Genomic DNA, 15,847 nt, shown 5'->3' on the forward strand with positions numbered 1-15,847 from the left:
TTATATCATAATTATTTTTACTAATATATTTTCTAATTACTTACTAATGCTAAATTTTTGTTTCTACATTAAAATGGACAAATGTTAACAGAGGAAGTATATGATTGTTAAAATTTTATTATAGAATAATTTATATACTAGTAGTCTAGTATTCCCAAAAAAATATATTTAATAATAATTAAAAGAGGAGGAAGCCCTAAAATATTGGCACAGCTTTACCATCTTATCCACTACTCGTAAAAGCCAAGAAAGAAGCACACGAATATCATCCACCCACAGAAAACCCTTCATATCATATGTATGTATATATATATATATATAGAGAGAGAGAGAGAGAGAGAGAGAGATTAATTATTCTAAATATGAATTATATGATGACTTCTTCCATCTCGACTTGTTCGTTTAAGTGTTCATCTTCTTCTATATTAAGGTGGGCACAGCCACAGACACAGAGCATATTCAAGTGGCAATTTGGCAAAAGTAAAATTGACACTGCTAAATATCATGAAGGAATCATTCTCCCCTTCCCTCACTCTTTGCTCACCAATACATTCTTGAAAGGTACCTGCACCTATATATATATATATATATATAGAGAGAGAGAGAGAGAGAGAGAGAGAGAGATTAACAAGATTTCAAATTTACCTTATGAGATAAATTGAAATTATTTTTATCAGATTGTTTTCATTTGCCTATGTTTACTAGTACTCTAGATTTTTTTTCTTTTTTGAATAGTTGTTTATTTAATTTTTTTCATGGAAAAATAAGTGCTAGCTAGTTTCAATTTTACTTATTTATTTTACTTTTTGGTGAAAAGACCTTAAATTGCATAATATGAATAGTAAATTTAAAACATTATAATATTTATTTATTTTATTTGTACACATACTAAAATCATTTGACTTACATTAGGTAGATTGAAAAGAAAAATACCCAAAAAAAAAAAAAAATACTCAGCTTTTTTTCAATAGCATAGGATACGCCACCTAACTTAAATTCGAATAAAACTAAAAGAACACTTTCAAAACGATAACATCAAATATACAATTTCCAAAACACAAACAATTAAGAGGATACCTTAATATTGCATATGTATTCTTTTATTTTGTTTTATTTTGTTTTTTTTTTTTTTTTTTTTGTCTTCTTGAGTTAAATAGCAATTTAAGCTCTAAATCAAGGCCGTTCCTAGCTAGCTACTTCATGAAAGTCTACAACTTTAATGCTATTTTAGTTTCATCAGTAAAAAGGACTGTTTTCTTATATCAAACCCTGAGCGAGTGTCCATTGTTCTTAATAATTTGATATAGGGAGTTTGATGACACGATCTGATGATTAATATCCTAAGCAGACAGGGAGCTCAAGTGTTGCTACAAGGCCACCATAGATGGGTTCAGTGCAACCAACTTTCATGCCCGCTGTGACTTCAAGGGGCCTTGCGTTGTCGTCGCCTATACCACGGACTCCTTCAAGTTCGGCGCATTCAACCCCGAAGGCTACCGGAGCACTGACGACTACTTCGACACATTTGATGCCTTCCTCTTCTACTGGAAAAACCCTAATAATTGTGATGAGCTACCTGTGATCTTGCCTAAAGTAGGTGGGAGTGGTGCAGCCCTGTTTGACTATGCGCGAGGCGGGCCGCAGTTTGGCCCGGACGGCTTGCTCATAGGCCCACCATTGTCACCTGTCATGGGCGTTTTCACGGGGCCTGATGCGAGCTCGGGAGTGGGTGATCTGAGGCAGGCTAAGTCTCGGCTAGGGTTATCGTATGCCAAGAGGCCGGATGGTAAGGAGTCGATGTTTGGGGATGAGAATAGATCCACTTTAGAAGAAGTTATGGTCTTTTGCAGTCCTCAAATTGCACGTTTGTATTAACAAGTCCTCTTTAGAAGAAGTTATGATCTTTTGCACTCCTCAAATTGCAAGTTTGTATTAGTCAAGTTCTAGTAGATCGATTAAGTGGTGAAACATGTCCACTTGAGGGACTGACTATATATGATCAATTCCATTAAGGGTGAGTGTGTGTGGGGTAAAAAAATTGTATTAATTGATTTTAAAATTTTGAGACATGAATTAAATACATGCATGTTTTTAGTGTAATAATTAATTAATTTGTGCTCATTGTATTTAAATAAAATCAAGCTGAGAAGAAATCTAATTGCAATTGTAAGTAGAATTTAATATATTGGATTATATTTTGTAAAACCTAAATTAAGGATATGTAAAAAAATTCTCTAAACCTCTCTTATGTGTTAGATTCTATACTTTTAGATTTGTGTAATTTCGAATAGTAGAGATGCGTCTAGTGCGGAATTAGCCTCTGAACTTTAGAGGCTGAATGTCAAAATTTTTTTATTGAATTGATATTGTCCTTTTTTATTCTCATGCGTTAAATATTAATATTATTTGTGATATTAGGTTGATTTTGATTAGATTCTACTTGATTTTTGTATATATTATTTATTTATGATTTACATGAGAAAAATAATAAAATTGGTAGAATTTGAGGGAAATGAGAACAAAAGACCCAATGATTTGAAAAATGGGCAAATAATGCAGAAAAAAAAGAAGGGGAGGCGCTACTTGCCACTTTACATGCCAAAGAGGAGAACACCTTACAGAACAGTTCCAAGGAAAAATCGCACAAGGGCAAGAAGGAGAAAGATTCTTCCAAGAAGATTTCGAGTTCTATCCCTACCAACATCATTCTCGGGCGATGTTTATCTTTGCTTTCTTTTTTCTTTCTCCTATGATTAGCGATTTGTTTTGATTTTATGATATTTATGTTTCTAAGTATTTTTGTGATTTCTGATTTTAATGTATAATAATTTTTTATTTGATTGGGTATTGTGGCCAGGTCTTCAATTAGATTAAAGATTAATCGCTAAACTAAATTAGCTCTCCGTAATTGCTTTTTTAATTTGGTTCAAGTAGCAACTAGTGGCAGACACCATTAAAAAATCATGGAATCAATTTTAAACAATTTCACATAAGTAATAGTTAAATTGAATTAAGCTCTTCTAGTTCACAAGGCGGTTAAGATAGTAAATTCTTTTTGTCATCAGTAAAGTTCTAGTCTAATTAGGGAAGCAGTTGACGACGTACCTCTAAAAATTAAGGAAAAGTTGGTTATTAGGCATGTCAGTTTTATTGGAAAACAATAGAATTAAATATCTATCGATGATCAAATCCACTACCCAAGTTGTCAATTTTATTCCTAAAATGGAAACATATTTTTATTGAATTTATCTTTTAGTCGTAGAGTTTTTAGTTTGTTATTTTATTTTTATTTCCTACTTCCAAAATCTCCACTTTTATTATATTTATATATTAAACAATTGAAAATAAAACCTTTTTAATTCCTTAGAAGACGACTCTACTTCATCTATACTACGTTATTTTTATTGTAGAAGTAGATTTATTTTATTTAAATTTTGCAGCGTGTGACAAGCATTTGTCACATTCGAATGCATTAAAAAGTTAAGGTGCTACGGCATGCTAAGTGTGGTCGACTCACAGGCATGGAGAACTGAAGGCCACCCCGGCGTGAGAATACATGAAAATGGCATTTCTAGAAAAAAAAAATTCAAAACAAATATCACTGCCATATTATAATTTAAAACATTCTGGGCGTAGAGATGTGTTTGGCGTGTTCAGTTGTGTTAGGATTTAGAACATACAATAATTATGCATTGGAACTGGCAGAGCACCCGAACAATGTGCAAGGGTGCATGGAGGGGCGCCCAGACAGTGTGCAGGACGCTCGGATATTGTATAGAGGTGCCCAGACAGAATGTAGGGGGCCCGGACAGTGTCAGAGGGCCCGGATAGTGTGTAAGGGCGCCTAGACAGTTTGTTGGGCACCCCAACAATGTGCAGGGTGGCGAGACAGAATACATATAACACTTGGACTAATATGAAGGTGCTTGGACATATGCAGAAGACGTTCGGACTGATGCACAAGTCACCCAGACAAATGTATGAGGCGCTCGAATTGATAGACATGGCACCTGGACTGATGCAAGAGGCGTCCAGACTAATGCAAAAGGCGCCTAGACATATGTAGGAGGTGTCTGAGCTAATACAGAGACACTCAGACTGATGCGAAAGTTGCCCAGACTGATATAGAAATCACTCGGTCTAATGTTGAAGTCATCCGAATTGATATAGAAATCATCTAGACTAATGCAGAAGTTGTTCGGACTGATGCAGAAATCATCTGGATTAATGCAGAAGTCGCCCGAATAGAATATAGGGCCAGTAGATAAGGTGCAGACATGTCAAATGCATTGTAGATGGGTTCAACGTGATTTCAGATGGCTTGGGCGTGCTTTCAAAAGGTTGGGCGTGTTTTCAGAAGACCTGAGCGTGTTTTCAGATGAAGTCTTGTTGTGTATTAGATATTTTGCAGATGGCGTAGATGTGTTTTCAGGAGCCTCAACTTATTTTCAGAAGGTTGGTCCTGATTAAATATTATTATATTTATTATATAAATTTGATCTAATTTTGGAAATTGGATTGTTTCCAAATTTAGACATAATTTAAAAAACTGAAAAAACAACTTAATTGTAATTATTTTTATATTGAAGGGTTACATCTTTTTGTTTTATTAGTTTTATTGAAACAATACGTCAATTCGCAGACACAATTATATTTTATAAATATGAATTGTAATTATTGTAAAAACTCAGATTCTAATATCTTAACTAAAGCTATCATTTCTTTTTAATTCTTTTAATTCATTTAAATTTTCACATTTCTTTCTTCCTCTGCAATTTATTTACTATCAAACATATGAGCACTGGGTCTTAGTACGAATTACGGATTTAATTACTCTATATCCTCCAAGAAGAAGTCCTTGATTATTATTCGATTACAAATTTTCAACTCACAACAATATTTTGGCATGCCTAGTGAGACAGTAATTTGTTCCTAACGGAAAATCATTATGAATTCATAAGATTACGATCAAGAAGACTTGTACATCGTTCGATAGCTCATTTTGAGATAGTAACATCGGTGGAAGAAACTAATATCATATATATGATATCTTCAGGCCTTCTGCCACCAACAATATCTATCTCGGAATGATTCACTCCGACTCGGATAGAGAGATCGGCACCATCAGATTTCCAAGAGGCATCAAACTTGGCTACCACGGCAGTATGGTTGTACTATCCAAAGGGATATGCCAATAACTCATTTACAGCTTTTTGGCTTCAACACAATGGATAGCGAGTGTAAACACGATCCCGTCAACTTCCCAAGTCAAAGGTGGTGTCCGAACGTATAATCTACAACTGTTTACTTCAGTCGATTTCATAAATCATGACCAACAATGGCCGCAGACATCTGTATAATTATTTACAAATGCCGGTACCACCCAAACTTATGTCATACCGTGAACTAAGGCCTTTGCCTTGGCTTCCGTATACAATGGTGAAGAATATCCACAGCCCCCTCTCAACAATGGAATACTCTGCCATACGGCAATATCCCTGGAGTCATTTCATCATATGACAATATTCCCTGAGTTGCGCCCTACGTGCAACAACCACAAGCATCAGCAACTCAAAAACCTCATATCGCTCTGGAATCGCGACAATGGAGTCTACAACCCGCGGTACAACAACAAGAATATCCGGACATAGTCTAAATTGTACAAGATTCTATGTCCCAACACCTCGGTGCCCAAAGACAAAGGCGTTATGGTCTGGTATACTAGAAAGCTTTTCAAGAATGGGTATAATGCAATTACCCATTGCCTCAACATATTAGGATCCCTGAGTCTCTCATGTTCTTAGGAGAAGATGGCCAATCATTTGTTGAACACATAGCCAAATTTACAATTATGATTGGGAATTATCCATTAATGAATTTTATAAACTGTAACTATTCATGTTAACTCTTACTGGAACCGTCTTTATATGCTACTTGTCCCTCCACACTAAATCTATACAAAATTGGGCTCAAATGAAAAAAGTGTTTCACGACAGGTTCTACAGTCCTGTACCGGAAACTACTTTAACATATTTAATGGAAACAAAACAAGAATTTGAGAAATTAGCCACCACCTTCATCAAATAAATTAGACAAACTAAAACGGTGTCCAATGATCATCAACGAATCCAAACTTGCTAGTATCGCAATTAGGAATATGCAGCCGCATTTCCGAGACTAGCTTCAGCTCACAGAGTTTAAGACCTTGAACAATTAACAGCCAAGGTTGCACGTTTGGAACGTCTTTTTCATGAGAAAAAAAAACACAAGCGAACAAGCCAAACACCAAATTGTTGGAATTGATATGGAGAATACGTTAAACAGACATGAACACTCAGATATTATTGAAGAAGCCACAACAGAACCGGCACCGGGCAAGCGTTAAATTTGCTCCAATCTTAAGCCTCCAAAAGGTAAATACGTGCTCAAAGTACTGAATAAAAATTGTTTGTTCGATGCTACACAAAATGATGTAATTTTCAAAGAGATGAAAAATGACCGTCAAATTCATATCCCTAACGGTCAGAAACTAGCTTCACCTAAGGAAGCCAAAAGGAGAATATATTGCAAATGGTACCATTTATTTTGATATGCCACTGTAAATTGTCTTCACTTCAGAACGACCATACAAAAATTCTTGAAGCATGGGCGTCTCAAACTCGCTAGTTTGAAAGTGGACAATAAACCTTTCCTTAGGATTCAGATTGGTACCATAACAACATGGCCGACTTCACAAAAGAAAGTATCACTTTGGGATGATAGACCATGCCAAAAGTTATCTCCATCCAATTGTGACAGTGGCAAGGCGAACGACGATGTTTCAGTCCTACCATCACGCTACAGGGCAACCTTATGCTAGACATATGGGAAATTAATTCTCATTGTAATCAATTCACCATGATAATTTAGAAAAATGATGCAGTGGATCCTTGACACGATGGCTAAGGTAAGACACCTTTACTTTAATTTGAGCGAAAAATATGCCTTATTTGAACGAAGCATGTGTCTTCCACCCTTGTACATTTGAGTGATGAAATATGTAAAGAATGACAGATTTGTACAAATATTTCTTTTTTTGGTGAATCAATGAGACTTTTGATTTTGGTAAAAAGTTGAACGAACTTTTCAATATTGTGTGCCTCTTATAACTATAAGCATGTGTAATTTCCTTAAATTTTATTAATACATTGTTGAGCTAAGTCTCTAATATATTTTTAGAGTAAGGTTAGATCACTTTTTGATACTCAACTCAATAATTTTCCTTTACCTTATTAATTAATTTTGATTTTGAGTTAACCTAAGTACCTGATTTAATAACTTGAAACAGTTAGTACCCCATTTATTTCGATTTTTCCATACTCAGCTAAAGTTTACTGGATTTTTTTCTATCAACTAAGTTGATATGTGATGACACCAAAGTAAGAAATTCTTAAAAATAGGATGGTTCAACAATGTTGAATGATGGGGGAGGACTCATCATTAAAGAGAATGAAAAGACTGGACAATGATGAAAATAAAAATATAAAGAAAAGCAATGAAAAGCATTTTAGGATATAATGTTTTTGCGTATAATATATATACACACATATTACTATAAATTCCATAGTAGAAAATAATATGAAACCACTTCGAATTGATGTTTTGGATTGTAAAGAAATAGAGGAAAAATATTATTTTATTTCATAAGAAGGAAAATGGAAGTATAATATATACGTATTTAGAAAATCTATCATGACAAATTAAATCTAATTAAATCATAGATATGGATATAGATATGAATCGTATCTATCTAAGATATAGATATGAATCTAATAATCTAATCTAGATATGATTAAATAATAATTAAAAAAATTAAATAATACTAATCAAAATATATTTCAACATTTCACCTCAAACTCAAATTGGTGATGTAGAAGTTAACTCGAGTTTGGAAAAAGAAACAAGATGTGGACTTTGAATGTGGATGGAGTTTATAATTGGATGGAGTTTATAATTGGATATCAGCATTCAACTCGATTTTCTGCTCTTGTGTGGCGCTTAAACCCTAAGAAATTAGGATTCGGCCAAATTAAAGTTTCTAGCGGTGTCAATCCTCTTTTCGTTGGGAACATATCAACAATCCTATGTCGCAATGGCCGTAACTTTAATAAATAAAATTTTTAGCCAAATTAGGAGTTTTAAATATCACAATCCTCTACCGCCGCAGCGGAAATGATTCTCTGTCACTTCAATGGAATCAAAGTAGGATTTTTAATAACAGAGGTCCTTTGATGCGGTGACACTGGTGATCCTTTGTCGCTGCAGTGGCACTAAATCCTAAGTAATTAAATTCTAATAAGCAGAAACACCAACATATAATTGAAAATCAAACAAAAATCTTGATCAAAAAATTGTAAGCAACTTGCGGATAAGTTGAAAATATCTTAGTATATTGTTTTCCCAAAATTCTAGCAATTGAACACCGAACACACAAGCACATGAAGCCAAAGTCGGCGGCAATGAAATTGTTGACCAGTGTTGACCGACGGCGTTGACCAAATGTTAAGCGACACAGGTAACTGTCATAGACCAAATCGATCAATTACACAAGATACAGAATAAACTACTAAGCGAAACTAACTAATTAAGCATCTTAATGAATGACGACAAGCCTAATAACAAGCCTAATGGTTCCCCCTACCCCCCATGCATGTGCGAGGCATGTGAGATTCCATATTATATAGAAATGGTCCCAAGGGATGGTCCCCCACTTAATCCATGTGCAATCGTAGGTTTATATATAATTACATATTAAATCCTCTATTTTAGCATACTCTTAGGTTTGCACAATTTTTCTGTTATTTATCCAATTGAAGCGTTGCAAGCTCTAACGTCGGCATCCATCGACAAGTCTCCGGCTATTGTACCATGGGCTTTAATTGCTCCCCAAATTTCAAACTTCATCATCAAACCTTGTAATTTGTCGATGCATGCTTTCTCACAGGTTCTCAAAGCTGGTCCGATTGGAGATTTTAGAATTTTTAATCTTGACGTTCAGACATCGATGTCAATTGAAAAACCATTCTAATTTATACATCTCATGTTCTCCACAACTCCAGCCGTTTGTTCCGCCATTTTTGTTTTATTCGGTCATCCCTAAAGAGGTAAGAGTAAGTTTTTGAATCTATTTATTTATTTTTGTTTTTCTTTTAATAGATTGAAAAATAAAATTTATCGCATATTTTAAATGTATTGTGAATGAATTGATTTTTAATTTATTGTTATTATTTTTTCAGATTTATTTTTTATAATTTTTTTGTTTTTTTTGCAACAAAGTTATTTCTATATATTTTTATTCAAATTGTATATAAACAATAATGGCGCTAAAAAAATGTTGATTCTGTTCACTTAGATTATTCTGGAGATGAAGGGGATAACAATAAAAAAAGTCAACAGCAATAACATGTATCAAAAAAAAATTATAAACCTATTATTCTTGAAAATAAAAAATGCATTCATAGACTTACTTCTGAAGTTTGGGTGCATTTCAATTTTCTTGGTGAACTACATGAAAATGAAACATTAGTATGTAAATGTAATAAATGTGGCAAACTTTTTAATCGGTCAAGTACAATAGGCATATGAAACTTTAGTCATCATCTTAAAGTTTGTCTTAAGAGTACCTATAAAAATGTTTAATAAATGATTTTGTCAACATCTTCTTCAAGTTTAGAAAACATGAGTTGCCAAAATTCAATATTGATGCTTTTCGTGAACTATTAGCCCTTGCCATTGTTAAGTACGAAGGAATTAGATAATTTTTTTATTATTTGAATCCTGAATCAAAGTCAGTTTAATACAATTAAATCTAACGTGGTTAAGATGTTCATGAGAGAGAAATAAAGATTAAAGAAAGAATTGAATTTTATTAATGGTATAGTATCACTCACGTCAGATTGTTAGACTTCTATAACTACAAATGACTCTCTAACAGCTCACTTTATTGATAAAGAATGTTGTTTGCAGAAAAATAGACAGCAAACTTGCTCATAATTCCCTTTTGGTTTCAAAACTCGGCGTAAATCTATCATTTACTTTAAAAATTGCATACCGTCCCCTTATACTTTCAAAAATATTGCATGAAACGTCCATGTGGTTTTGAAACTCAACGTAAATTGTCACTTTATTTTAAAAATTGACTAGCGTCCATCATGCAACGGAGGTTTCATAATGTGGGGTTTTATACAATATTTTTTAAATTATAAGAAGGCGTCGTGCAAATTTTAAAGTATAGGGAGATTTTATGCTGAATTTTGAAACTGCAGGAGAGTTATTAGCAATTTTACCAAAATAAAAAATAAAAAATTGAACTTCCGTTTTATGCCTTTACCTCATACAAGAGATCATTTGAGTGATCAAGGGTGTGCTTTGTTGAAGGATTAGGGTATTTCAAAGAAAATGTTTTCTATTACATTGGATAATGCATCGTCAAATAATGTTTTCGTTGATGTTCTTAGAGGTGAACTTAACTTAGTTTGTGATGGTGAATTTCCTCATGTGCGGTGTTGTGCCCATAAATTGAATTTTATAGTTTAAGATGGTTTGAAAGGGATTGATGGTGTTGTTTTGAAGGTTAGAGAAAGTGTGAAGTATTGTAAAAGTTCTCAAAGTCGAAAGCAACGATTTTTAAGTTTTTAACATGTTGGACTTGAATTCTAAAGGATTAAAATAAGATATTCCAACTAGGTGGAAATTCGACATATTTAATGTTAGAAAGTTCATTGTACTACAAAAAAGCTCTAATCTATTTTCAGAAAGTTGATGCTAATTATGTGCATTTTCCGACAATAGAAGAGTGGATGAAAGAAAATATTCAGATTTTTGAAAATTTTCTATAAAGTCACCCTCTTTTTTTCTGGAAGCATATATTATATTGCCAATTTGTATTTTCCTAATATTTTAAGGATTAGATTACTCTTGAAAGATGAAATGGATAATTAGGATACTTTCATGAAGACAATGGCAAGTAGAATGTTCAAGAAATTTGACAAATATTGGTCTCAATTTAGCACAATTACGGCTATTGTTGTAATTTTGGATCCCGGTTTCAAGTTGCAATTTGTTCAATGGTGTTTGTAAAAAATATATGGGATTGGTGAAGATTATGTTTTTGAGTTTTTTAATCTTAAAGAGAAGGTAAAGTGGTTTTATGATTCTTATGCATTACAATTTTCATCTGCATCACAAAATCTGTTAAAAAGTGATGGCAATCAAGACATAAGTGCTTCTGATGTATCGTGTGATGAGTTTATGTCTGTAATTTCAAAAGATATGATTGTTTTGAAACTTTATTATGAAGAGCCACTAGTACCTTGCATAAATGATGTTGATATTTTGAGATATTGGAATTCTAATGCAATTCGTTATTTTATCATTTCTCAAATGGATAAAGACGTATTAGCAATCTCAATATTAATTGTGGTCTTGAAATCGACATTTAGTATTGGTGGGAGGGTCCTTAATTATTTTAAAAGTTTGTTGAAGCCGTCAATTGTAGAGTCAATTATTTTTATGAGAGATTGGACATTTGGAGAAGGTAATAAATTTATATATTACCAAGTAATATAATAATTATTATTCTATCAATATAAGTCTAATTATTTGTATTTATATTTATACGGTTGTTTCATAGAAATAATGAATCATGAATTGAATGATTTATGTGGAAAATTAATGAGCGATGTAACGGTGATTTGAGATGGATGGCAGTGGATCATTGATTGTGTTTGTTAATTGGGGTGACAGTAGAAAATTTTGTACTGTTAGCTTGTTGTTAGTTTGTTGTTACCTTATGACTTTATAATATAAAATAAATGTATTTATTTTAGTATTTTGTATGGCATTTGTTAAATTAGATTTTTAAAAATCAGTTTCATAATATAAATAAATACTCCCTCCGTCCACTCAATTATGCCACATTTCTTTTTTTTAGTTGTCCCACCTAATTACATCACTTTTCCAAAAAAGTAAAAATTAACAAACTTTACCTACAATTAAATCTTAACTAATTCAAATTAATCTATTTAGTTTTTTTACTCACGATTATTTCAAAAATTTATTTTTAATAACGTTTAATTAAAATTGATAAAATAAATATGCTCCAAAATTTTTAAAACTCGACTCAGGTATGATATGAAAAATCGGACTTAGGCTATGCATAGCTGAATTTTTTTTAAATAAAAATAATCTAAATTTTTATTTTTTAAAAAAATATATTTTAATTAATGGAGTGTTTGGTTTGAGATTTCGATTTTGGATTTGCGTAAATAATAAAAAAATTTAATTTGAATAATTTTTTATTTAATATAAATATGTATAAATAGGATGTTTTGAATGTAAAATTAATTTTTAATATAAAAAAAATGATAAATAAGAGTTTAATTTGAATGTTTTTAAAAGGAAAATTTGGTAAATAGACTTTAGCGGGTGTGGTTGGTTAGGGTTTGGATTTTGAATAATAAATTTTTAATTTGAATAGATTGTTTAATATAGTATAAATATGTATTGGGATAATATTTTGAATGTAAAAGACATATTTCATATAATATAGAAGTAAAAAAAATAAAATTTTGATTTGATATTTTTTAAACGAAAAAATCCGATCAATAAAATCTAACGGTGTATCTCATTAGAGATTTAGATTTGGGTTTGAATTTTCAATAGTATGATTTTTAAATTTAAATAATTTTTTTATGTTACACAAATAATTATTAATGTGATATTTTGAATATTAAATTGATTTTAAATATGATATAAAAAAAATAAAAAATACAAGTTTGACTTGATTTTTTGGAAGAAAATTTAGTTGAATAAACTTACCAATGTGTTTGGTTAGGGTTCGGATTTTGGGTTTAAATATTAATAGTAAAATTTTCAATTTGAATAATTATTAAATGTTAAATAAATAGATATTAATGTAATATTTTGATATGAACTTGATTTTTAATAGTATAATATAAAAAAGTAAGCAATAAAGGTTTTATTTGATATTTATTGAGAGAAAATTATATAAATAAATTCTAACTACGTGTTTGATTGAGAGTTTAAAGTTTGAATGTTAAATTTTTTAATTTAAATTATTTAATATTATATAAATATATATTAATGTTATATTTAAAAAATAATATAAAAAATCAACAAATAGGAGTTTTATTTGATATTAAAAAAATAAAAATTGGTGAATAGTAGTTCTTCTTCTATGTATAAATTCAATCAAACACAAATTTTTTTAATTTATAGTTTAAGTAATATAAATTGTTTGTTATATATAATTTCTTTTTTTAGAAAAAAAAACATAGTACTATTACAAATAAATAATAAATTATTTGTTCAAATACAAAAATTACTTATGTCAAAATTATTTAATATCTATTTCATTCATAAATATTAAATAAATATATATTAATGTAATATTTTGATATGAACTTCATTTTTAATATATAATATAAAAAGTAAACATAAAATTTTTATTTGATATTTTTATGAGAGAAAATTATATAAATAAACTCTAACTACGTGTTTGATTGGGAATTTAAAGTTTGAATATTGAATTTTTTAATTTAAATTATTTGATATTATTTAAATATGTATTAATGTTATATTTGTAATATAATATAAAAAAATCAACAAACAGGTATTTTATTTTATATTAAAAGAAAAAATTGGTGAATTGTAGTTTTTTTTTAAATTCAACCAAACACAAATTTTTTTTAATTTATAGTTTAAGTAATTATAAATAGTTTGTTATAAATAAATTATTTTTTATTAAAAAAAACATAGTACTATTACAAATAATTAATAAATTATCGGTTCAAATACAAAAATTACTTATGTCAAAATTATTTAACATTTATTTCACTCATAAAATATTAAATAAATATATATATATATACATTCACTCTATTACAAGCATTAAATAATTAAACTAAACACAATTAACTTGATAATATATTTTTTTTAATAACAATGTCCACCATAAAGTAGCATAATCCAGTGGGATGAAGGGAGTACTTTTTGTTTTAGTATATATTTAATTATATATTATTCATTTGAAAAAATTTGTTAGTGAAAATTGTAGTTTAGAATTTTAAAATTTAAACAAATTATGCATATCAGATTCGGATTGACCCGATTAATAAAAAATAAAGTTAAAATTGCTAACATCAACTCATTTAATTAAATGGATCAAGTTCAAGTCAATAGTTTTCTAACTCATTTATTGCTGACCTGAACCTGGCCGACCTGATTTTTTGTCACCTGTATGTAAAGGAAGAGTTCAAAACAATATAATTTGACCATTAAACAAATGATAGAAAATCAATTTGATAGATTTTTCAAAAACACACACCGATCTATTGGGCTAGCAAGAATCCTTTCTTCCTCACTATTGGTAATTAGCAATGATAGGAGATTTAAGATCTACTACATTGTGTTTTTGTTATATTTATTTCATGGGTGTGTTTGTTCGGGGATTTGAATTTTGAGTTGAGATTTGGATAATAAAAATTTTGAATTTGAATAGTTGTATGATGTAATATAAACAGGTGTTGATGTGATATTTTTAATATAAAATTAATTTTTAGTATAATATAAAAAATAAAAATTAAATGTTTGATTTGATGTTATTGAGAAAAAAAAATGGGATGAATAGTGTGTTTGGGGGAAAATTCCCCGAACAAACACACCCATGTATATTTTGTGAATATTTTTATAGGTTGCACTTGTTTTGCCCTTGTCTAGATTTGTCACTAATTTTTAGTAAAAATAAAATAACAATAGTTGTACTTTTTTTTTTGCTTACTGCTTGAACAATTAATGCAATTGTTATAGTTCTATCGTCTTACATCTCATATCTCATCTTATATTATTTGTTTTAAAATATTTTACGTCTTTTGTTTCATTTTTTTCTTGAAAAAAAAATACTTTTTCTGTTCTTTACTAATTTATTCATTTTTTTTTATTTTGGTCAGTCCCATATAACAAAATATTTATAATTGTACTGTTTATCTAACATTACAAATATCCTTCCAATTTACAATATATTACACAAATGTCATTACTTTTATCTTATACAATACTAATAGGATTAATTTAATCTTTTTACATTTATTTCCACTTTATCCTAATATAATACTAATATTTCTAAAACTTCGTACAAAAAGCAAATGAATATATAGATATGGGACGGGGGAGTATATATTTTAATTACATTTTAAATATTTTATCTATATTTTTTTTTCAATTTTAATTAAACTAATTTATTATCTTGATTTTAATTTATATTTTTTTTTGTATTGTATTGTAAATACTTTTAGTAATATATTTTTAATTATTTCTTAATTATACAACTGCTAAATCTCGGATTTATAATAAATATAATAAAATATGTGAGAGGAAGGAAATATATTTTTATATTTGTCATCTTTAGACTTATCTAAGCATGAAGTCTTCTATACAATGATTTAAATTAATCGAACCCGAAGCCTATAAACATTAAATTCTAAATTGCTCCACATATTTTCAATGATAATGAATGAAATGTAACTTGTTCGATAAATATAAATATATATATATAAATTGACCCTCCAAGCCCTTCCCAAATTTATTTTTTTCAAGTGTAATTTTTTTTTTTAATTTTTTATATAGTAATCAAATTTGCTCCCCAATTTGGGATTAATATTCTACATAAACCTTCATATTATTATTTTTTTAATTTATAATAATATATAATATTTTTATTTATAAATTTATTATATAAAAAATAAAATATTTTATTGTAAATATTGTTTCCGTTCATTTTCTTCTTCTT

General features: G+C 29.7%; 1 protein-coding gene across 1 annotated transcript; it reads left to right on the plus strand.

Moving 5' to 3' along the window:
- The first annotated feature begins 320 nt into the window (after positions 1-320).
- Positions 321-2,107, plus strand: LOC127259824 (uncharacterized). The gene is made up of 2 exons (XM_051287439.1): positions 321-561; positions 1,349-2,107. Exons 1-2 carry the CDS (start codon positions 363-365, stop codon positions 1,873-1,875), a joined length of 726 nt encoding a protein of 241 aa, XP_051143396.1. The 5' UTR covers positions 321-362; the 3' UTR covers positions 1,876-2,107.
- The last annotated feature ends 13,740 nt before the right edge of the window (positions 2,108-15,847 follow it).

Source organism: Andrographis paniculata, unplaced genomic scaffold (genome assembly GCF_009805555.1).
Source record: "Andrographis paniculata isolate CXL003 unplaced genomic scaffold, ASM980555v1 Contig60END, whole genome shotgun sequence".
In the NCBI taxonomy this organism is placed as follows: domain Eukaryota; kingdom Viridiplantae; phylum Streptophyta; class Magnoliopsida; order Lamiales; family Acanthaceae; genus Andrographis; species Andrographis paniculata.